This window comes from Adiantum capillus-veneris, chromosome 21 (genome assembly GCF_014529385.1).
Source record: "Adiantum capillus-veneris isolate H3 chromosome 21, ASM1452938v2, whole genome shotgun sequence".
NCBI lineage: Eukaryota > Viridiplantae > Streptophyta > Polypodiopsida > Polypodiales > Pteridaceae > Adiantum > Adiantum capillus-veneris.
The window spans coordinates 137,752,969-137,762,554 of NC_140951.1; the positions used below are offsets into that span (position 1 = coordinate 137,752,969).

General features: G+C 40.0%; 1 protein-coding gene across 1 annotated transcript; it reads left to right on the forward strand.

Annotated features, from left to right (window-relative positions):
- Positions 1-4,903: 4,903 nt before the first annotated feature.
- Positions 4,904-9,317, forward strand: LOC147431806 (uncharacterized). The gene is made up of 3 exons (XM_086494288.1): positions 4,904-5,560; positions 6,036-6,163; positions 8,321-9,317. Exons 1-3 carry the CDS (start codon positions 5,429-5,431, stop codon positions 9,084-9,086), a joined length of 1,026 nt encoding a protein of 341 aa, XP_086350414.1. The 5' UTR covers positions 4,904-5,428; the 3' UTR covers positions 9,087-9,317.
- The last annotated feature ends 269 nt before the right edge of the window (positions 9,318-9,586 follow it).

The window sequence follows — 9,586 nt, forward strand, 5'->3', positions numbered from 1 at the left end:
CAAATAGTAGGAACCATGGACTATTTACAAATTGGAATGCAATATAAGTTATTAATACATAGTAAGCTCAACTACATATCATAGAGTTCAATCCAGAACCATGGACTATTTACAAATTGGAATGCAATATAAGTTATTAATACATAGTAAGCTCAACTACATATCGTAGAGTTCAAGCCAGAGACTAGTGTATTGGTCTCGTGGAGTCTCAACCCACCTCACCACACTAGTGAGGACTTTATACATAAAATGTGGGCCAAAAGTCACCACCATTATACTTTAACTTTATAAAGTGCATGGTCTTCATCAATGAAAAATTATAGTACCTTATCGTGATAGGTTTATCATTCCCAAACTGGTTTTGTAGCACATTAGTGTGAAGAGTCTCTCTCACGTGCACCACAATCTTAGGTTTTCTTGGATACACACTTCAATCTAGCTTTTGACATGTTTACCTCTGAGCATTCTAGTTCAACCCCAGACCTAGAGTTTACCTCTTAGCTTTGAACATTCTACTTCAGCCCCATACCTAGATTTTACCTTTTAGCTTTATAGTTGAGCCATAAACTCACCGAACCAGCTAGGATATGACCTTAACTCTATGTCTTAACCTCCAAATCCTAGTTTGGCCCCACTAGGACCAAAACTATATTGGGTCCACCATAATAACAAGTGGCCTTGTTTGGAATGAGATAACATCCACTAGAACCATTAAGAAAGCCTATATATACTAGCAAGCTTCCCTTCATTTTTGTAGGCTCCATATGTTGCAATTTTATATGATAACCCATTTAACGAGGTAAATGTTATCATGTTGGTAGAAAAAGGTCTAATTCTCCAATGAGAAGAAAAATATAGGAAAGAATATCTTTTCAAATGCCAACAACAACCAATATCATCTCAAAACCAAGTATTAGGGTGGTGGATAAGAAGAGTGCATTTCTAACAAAAAATGAGTGATTTGCAAATGGCTTATGGCATCCCCCATGCATGAATAGTTAGCACTAGTGCATTCATCATGTCTATGCTTCCAAGAATGTCTCCACACTCCAAAAGATTTACGGTACTTTCTTCGACACTTTGGCTTAAGGATTACACCCCAACTTTAAGGCTATCTAATAATTTTTCAAACTTTCCCATTACAAATACACCTTTGTCTCTAGGGACAAATGTGTACCGATCCACCAAAGATCAAAGCTCATTTACAAACCTTGGTGTCCCATATCACCAAGGCTGAAGAACGGACCATACCAATCAATCACTAGAAATGTCTCGAAATGCACAATTTTTTCATTGTGAGGACACAAAGGCCATTTATACAACAGGAAAGGAGCAACCGTCCATTCAACATGAGGGATGGGTAGGATCCTTTACACATGAGATGATGTTGGGTTGGGAGCTCATTCGACATAAATTTGTCGGGGCCCTGCCTGAACCAAGAATAGAAAGATAGCCTCTACTAGGTTTTTAGAGAGTGGACCCAAGGGTCACTACCCATGCATCTTGGTTGCCCAATTTTGGTCTCCTCCATTGTTCATGGTCCCAAGAGTTTTTTGGCCAATGGCCTCCAACAGAGACACTTATCCATGCAAACAAAGGTTTTGCTTATAAGGATCGATTGTTGCAAGTTTGAATGACGAATGGTATCCATGATGAGCTATGATCAATTGAAGTGAAGCTTGCTTTTTAGTTGTTGGCCTGAATTGTTTTTGAAAAATGAAGTATGTGGATTCTCCACGTTGACCGATACCAGTCCTTGATATAAAAACAAAATTGTATGACCATCAACTAGCCTATGTTCAACATTCAAAAGGTGCTGCCAACAACGTCACCATGCTTTTTAAGTAAGCACACTACGTTTGTGACGCGACAACAACCTTTTGTGCAGCAACCATTTGTCAACATGTGCAACGGGCTCTTCTATCACATATTCTACAATAGTCAACCCCTATGACAAATTAACAAGTACACCCCACCTAGTAGTTATCATTCGGCAAGTAATACTTTCGTCTTTTTCTTGAAAGCTTTAGAGTATTTGTCCGTGGTTTTTGAAGATTTGCACAAAGCTAAAAGCCAACTTAGGGTGGTCTATGACAATGTGTTAGCGAGTTCATCATTGACATTGCCTAAAAGAGCTAGAAGCAAGAAATGTTTGTTGAAAGCCTCAAAAAGAACATCGAGGAAATGTTTGCTGAAAGCCTGCTGGAAGAGAATGCATTGAGCTCCCCGAGCACTTATTCCAAAGTTTTCTCACCAACATTCACACTGTTCTTCCTTCTAAAAGCAAGACTCTAGATAAGGAGAAATCGACCTCGATGACAGAGGGAGAATCAAAGATATGCAAAAGAATCTTGAGCATGAGGCTACATTGAAAGAAGAGCAACGATATAGAAGCACTAAATATGGTAGACATGATACTAGAAGTGAATCTGATAGTCAACACGATGGCAAAATTCACATAGGAGATGATGATGGAGATCACAATAGACACTTCCAACTAGTAGTGCCTATTCTTGGAACACGTTGATTGCAGGATATGCCTAACAAGGTTGTGGCAAGGAATCTCTGGTTATTAAAACTGAATGAGAAGGGAAGGGTACATAAAATAGACAAAGATCAACATTGTCTTGTGTCCAGCTCTATTCAAACCTCCTTGAAGAACATGCATCACTATCTGCTTCTTCGCTAACCCCATGGTACATATAAGTTACTCACTATTGGTAAACTTTTGCTTATGCGCATCATCACATCTAGCTATGAGCACAAAAATTTCTTGATGTTTAAAATGTTGTCTCTTGGAATGCGTCAATTGTAGGATATGCCAGCATGGCCGTGGCAAGGGAGCTATAGAACTTATGTAATAACTTCAAATGGGCAAGAGAATTCATTATGAGATCTTTGCTTGTAGGATATGCTCAACATGGCTGTGGCAAGAAAGCTGTGGGCTATTTAAATGAAAGCAAATTTGGAAGGTCTTTTTCCAAATGCACCCCAAATGCAATTATCTATGCTTGCACCTTGAATGCATGTGGCATGAAGCAAGATCTCACATGCATAAGAGAATTCACAATGAGATGAGAGGTTGCTGGAGAAATATGTTGTGCTTGGGAATGCTTTGGTCGATATATATATCAAATATGGTGCACTCACGAAAGCAAATAAATTTCTTGATAAAATCTATTCAAATTGCCACCTCTTGGAACACGTTGATTATAGGATATGCCCAACATGGCTGTGGAAGATAGCTCTATACTGTTTTAATCAAATGCAAAGGGAAGGCCTTTCGCTAAGTGCAATCGCCTATACTTGCACCTTGTAGCCATGTGACCTTATGCAAGACCTTCACATGGGTAGGAGAATTCAAGATGAGATAAAGGCTATTGAAGAAACATGCTCTGCATGCCAATGCTTTGTTGGATATGTATGTCAAATGTGATGCCCTTATGAAAGCACATAAAGTTCTTGATGAGCTTTTTGTTCAAAATTCCCAAGGCCCTATACGAAACTTCTCTAATTCAAACTATTAGTTCTCTTCTCAATTTTTGTAGCCATAGTGGAGGCTTGAGTGCTATATGTAATCGAGCAATCCCATTGATTAGCTGCGCAATGAAAAAATTAAAATATTTGAAAAATTGCACCTTTGTGGAACTGTCAATCAGAGAAAAGCAATTTTTTATTTGGCCATACTCACAATTGTTGCAAGGATAGATCTAATGGATATGATGGCAGTGATAGTGATGATGAATGTTGAGATGAAAGCAAGAGGGATTGAGACGATAGACATCCTAGCTCTTCAAAATGACATCAACCACATAAACTAAAGTTGGTTTACTATTTACTAAAGTTCTTAATGAGCTTTCTATCCGAAATATAGTCTCTCAAAACATGTTGATTACAAGATCTGCCTAATATTGATGTGACAAGGACTTGAATATGAAATTAAATAGACAAATTAAAGACAAAAATTCAGGTTCTTATCTTCTTCTTGAATACCATGACTATGTAGTAGGAAATGGACTACGAGGAAGGGCACGACTTCCGTTTCTTAATTTTGGAGAGACATAGTGCTGCCTCTCCACCATACTTATGTATGGTACTCACATAGACCATGCACTATCTTTTTTTGTTAATTTAAAATTTTTATGGTATGGAAAGTTTAACTACTCTTCTACTTTTGTTCGCAGTTCATCAAAGGCAAGCTTTTTGATGTGCGAGTGTTCAAGTGAAACCACTACAAATAAGGTGAGGGCTCTATCTTGATGTAGACATTGCACTAGTGTTTTACAGACAAAAAACAAGAGTATTTGATTGTAACAATGTAACAATTGTAATTTGATTTTCACACGGAAAAACTTGTTTCAAAAAAATCTTTTGTGTTCATCTTGATATTGTTTTTTTTTTCCAACAATATCTTGAAAAAATAAATTGTCACGATAAGGCCAACCAAGCAAGACTAGTTGGAAGGGATTGGTCCACTAAGAGGTGAGTCGCGCCATGGGTTTGTGGGGTAGCTGGGGAAAATAAGAACCTTTTTTAGGTAATCCCAAAATCTGCTCCAGAATTGTAGAAACGCTGCTGTGGCTGCATTAACCCCTTCAAAAACATAGAGATTAAGCTATATTTCAGGGCAGCAATGAAGCATCTCAAGATTAGGCCAATCACTGCAGTTGCATTCAGCGTTGTTCTCGCCAGCTGCATTACACCAGGCTTCTTCCCTTCAGGGTGCGACCTCCTACCTCCTACCACACTAGCCATGGCGCGACCCGGCTCTAAGTCTATCGGGATTGTTCTTAGGACGTTAAAATTCTCTCATCAACACCACCCAAGTATGAGAGGGGCCGACCATGGTGGGTGCTAAAACCTCTTGTAGGCCAAAAAAGCCCAGGGAGACGTGTTTGGTTGGTGGACTTTTTCGCTTCTTCCGTTTGTGGGTTGATTTTAGAGACGGAACGTCACTTCTGGTCTTGGCCCACTCAAACCTCAGATCCTACCATTTTGCTGATGTACTCCATTGAAGCTTGGGCTTGCAGATCTTGAGAGGGCGCGCTTGTACACATGAGCATCTAATGCAGAGCAGAGCTTGACTCGTTGCACTTGATCGTATTGATCCTACTCTTGCGATCCATCTGCCTGAGATAGCTGACGCGTGCACACACCATTGATCCCTGATTCAGATTTGTACATAGATTTTCTAGGGTTTCCCTGCCCTGTCTGCAGGGATTGAGTGGCTTCTTGCCCACTACAGCTGATTTAACAGAATGTACAGATCTTGGTGACTCCGAGGTGCAATGTAGCTTGTCATTTGATGTGTAGATGAAAAAAGTTTTGCAGAAGGAGACTTCTGATTTGGCAAAAGTTTATCAAGCATCTCAACAATAGTGAAGAAGACACCTGGCCTTTTTCCCATGTGCAGCTCGAGGTTGTCCACATGGCGCAGGGTATGCGCCAAACAGCATGCGCAGGCATACATGACTTGGATGATAGCAACGGTGGGTACATCGTGCACCAAGTCTCAAAGCTTGACACCCTTGCAGGTGTTGCAATCAAGTATGGAGTAGAGGTACTTCACTCACTGATCTCTATGGACTATAATCAATTGTTAAGGGTGACCGCTGTCTCTTACTTTAGATTTGAGATTGCGGTCATTACCTCTGTCACCTAACATTGGATGCAATTAGAGCAGCAATCTTTCATGTGTAACAATTTGGGATGTAACCTTGAACGGCCATTTATGTACAACTCGCTTTTATCAATGGTACTATGTGTTTTATCTTACCTCTGCCTGTACAAACCATAATGTAAGTATTTTACGAGAGTCATCATTATTTTCCATTCATCTTTCAAGCTCGATTGCAACCCAAGTGCGATATTTAGGAACGTTTGCTATTTTTTGCCACCCTTAGTTCACTAAATTGAGCGGAAACGAATGGCACAACTTGGTTTAAATATTGTTTGAAATTGCAGATAATTCTAGTTTGTCAAGATCTCTACTATCCTTGAGGCACATTAACGAAGGGTGTTTCTGATGTTTCCAGGTCGCTGATGTGAAGCGATCAAATGGATTGGTAACGGATTTTCAAATGTTTGCACATAAGACTTTAAGGATTCCAGTTGGTAGAAGGCATCCTGTTGCTTCGACATCATTCAAACCAGAGAACTCAAGGTTTGCATAAATTTTACTTCTGTTGTGAATTGGCTCGGCTTTGAAGTTTCCCATTTTTATCAGAGTTAAATGGCTATGCCTGTACATCCTATTGGAGTCCACACAGTTATTTTGTTACTTTGACAACAACTCTATGAGCAAGAAAAACACATCTCCAATTGATATTTTGTGTGTATCAAATCCTAGGTCTATGGGCAGTGACCTTATTCATCAATTATTTTAAGTAATATTGACTAATGTTGTAAGATTTGTCAAGATGAACCTGGGACAGAAGACAACTTGAGGTAAGCTTTAGAATAATTAACACATTTTCATCAAGGCTGATGTTTTATTTTCAGCTTTTGTAGATGTCAAACTCATCGGTTCATTCGTATCACGGCACATAACCTGGGTGCTTTGTTTCAGAAATGCGAAATGAAGCTGTTTTACACACACTTTAGAGACACTTTCCTGAATCCTCCAAGCTGTGTGCGGTGAAGATCAGCCTTTTTTTCTTGTAGTCATAGAATATGGTTCTCTCTTGAACTTCACACTGTAGGACAGATGTTTTGCTTTTTCACATGTCAACCCTCCATGATTGTAAGGGATCATTGTGGAAATGAACGAAATAAAGCTGATGAAAGTAGGCACGGATTCCTTTAAGTTTTAGATTACAGACTACTTCTCTGCTCCTATGACCAATGTAATTTCTTGTCATAAACTTTCGTCTGAGCCATAAGAAATTAGTGGTCATTGATCTTTTGCATGTGAGCAATAAAAGAGCATGATGTAACAGTTGCTCTACTCTTCTCGCATGTGCTTTCAGGTTATTGGCTTTTATTGGCAGTTTGTGTTTTAGACCCTCGTGAGTAGATCCTTATCTTTCAGCCTTGGTTTTCCAGCTTCGTCACGAGGTGGATAACTCAAGGTCAACGAAATGCAAGACCTCGTGATTTCTCACCTCCCTTCAAGCCATACAAAATGGTTGAATTGGATTGACTATATAGTAGGCATTTAAGTACTGGTCTGCACCATGTTAAGGATCTGAAATGCCCTAGTCTTTTTGCTTGATGAATAGTTGCACAATCCCACAATCCCCTGATAAATATTACATTTGAGGCGAAAACAATGATTGCATGGTGGTAACTCAATCCTGCTAAGAATTTCTTGGATGCATATTATTAAGGAGTTATCAATCTTTTTATATGAGATGAATGATCACACCACCCAGTTCCTTCTGAACAGTAGCTGAAGAGTGACCCATAGTGACATAAAAACCTGTTTCGGCTCGTGGAACGGCTGAAACGTTTCAACAGACGGGCGAAACGAGTTGATTTTTTTTTCTTATGCCCCCTTTTGACCAGTTGACCTCAAACCACCCATTTGGGAATTTTTACACCATGTACAAAGGCCGCCTCAAAAAATCGATAGATTTTTTGGCTCTCATGCACATCTAGATTATGTATATTTAATGTCTTGACAAGTGAATTTGTATATATATATTCAATATATAATTATAGGTACATGCATGTCAAATGAAACCTATGTTTCGCTTTCTTTGAGGTCCAAAACGAAACATTTCAGAAACCTCGAAACCCCGAAACGCACGAAACTGCGAAACGTTTCATGTCACACTGCCAGTGAAGACGCTTTTGTGAAAAACTCCTTTCGATTTCCACGTGTTTGCCATAATGTTCTCCACATCAGAACATCGCACTTTCAATCCTTGAGGTATTCAAGTTGAATCATGAGCATAAAGAAACATTTTCACAATCTGCCTTGATCCAAGATGATAGGGCACAATTATACTTTATTCTCAACAAAAGCTGGCGTGCTTTGCTGGACTTAAATGTGAGTAATAATGCTGAAGTGCTCATCCAGGTCTGTACTCTTGTTATGCCATGATGTAGAAAAACTTTTTTACCAAATTGGGTGTAAATTGCAATTTTGACCTCATGGAACCAAAGTACATGATGTTCCAAGCCCACTAATTGTTGTTGAAAGCTTCGTCGTAGAAACTTAGCAGTTAGAAAATTTTTAAGGCTAGAAAAGTACAAGGGCACATCCCCTTACCTTCTGTGAATTTTTTCTCTGTCGCTCTGTGTCTATTCAAGTCTGAGTAGTGTTGTTCTCCTTGCCTTCTCACATATTAATTTGCTTGTATTTGTTTTGGACCAGCTTGTCAGGGTGCCCCCTGGCCTTGAGGAATGGCTACATACAGCTGGATGCAGAGAAAACCCATGAGAAAAAGGCCAGGGACAAGAGGCCCTTGTCATCTGCAATGAATTTATTGAGAGGTTATTATGGTTTACCCTTGCCAGCAGCACAAGCAGATGAGATGGCCTCATATAAACCAGAAATTGAGGAACACTCTGACGATGAATTATTTCCCTCTTTAGTAGCAATATCTTATTCACTAAAAACCAGCCACAGGAGGTCAAATGGGGCTCATCATAGCAGAGACGATGTTAGAGAAATGAATGGTAAAACATCAGAACTCAATACTCAAAGCTTAGAGGCGGAGGTGGTGCAAGCGTCAGTTGCTGTTGATGCTAGCAGTGAGAGGTCAGTTCGAAGGCGTTTCAAACCTGATATGATCAACCCATTTGCCGAGACATGCAATAATATCGAAGACAAGCAGGATACGAGTATCCCGGACAGAAGGCTGTTAGTCTCTGGGCTCTTAGGGGGAGCAGAGAGTCCGGGTGGCTTGCCCTTGGCTGGTGCCAAGGGGAAGGAGAGTCCAATTTTGAAGGTACGGAAGTCGTCTAGCACATCCAACTTGCAAGAGCAAACCAGTCCTCAGGTTAACATTGGGGCCCAGAAGTATGGCTTGAAAGTGGATGTAAAATCAGGAATTCCTTTACATCAAGGTGTTACCAAGAACCTATGTGACTTGCCTCCCAAGGTCATTAATTATCGGTTCAAGGCAGCACTAGATTGATTATTTGCTCGTGCCCCATGGCTGCGAGCCCCCTATCCCCTATTATTTTGTAAATATCTAGTTATATTGATGGATCAAATTTAGAAATATTCTTTTACTCTGCTGCATCCATAAGTCACCTGCTGAAGCTGGAGGCCTGTGTAATTTATACCTGTTGTAATCAAGAGGAGAAACAACCGACCTTTTCTGCTTCTCCTGCAGGCCAAGTAAAATTCCTGTCTTTGTGGGGCACAGACTTTGTCATGAACTTTTTAGTATTCATCTGGGGCACAGACTTTTTAGTTTGTTGGGGATCAAGCGACCAGGCAGTCTTTCTGTTTCCCCATGACACACGACATCATCAAACATTTGGTAATCTTTCAATGTTAAAGATCATCTAATATACCCCTACCTTTCCCAGAGCGTCTCGTTGCATCCCCATCACCGGGATATGGAGGAAGGGAGCTCTGGAGTTCTCTTGGTGTTGGGATCATTCAGAAAGTGATTGCGGAGAGCTGTGT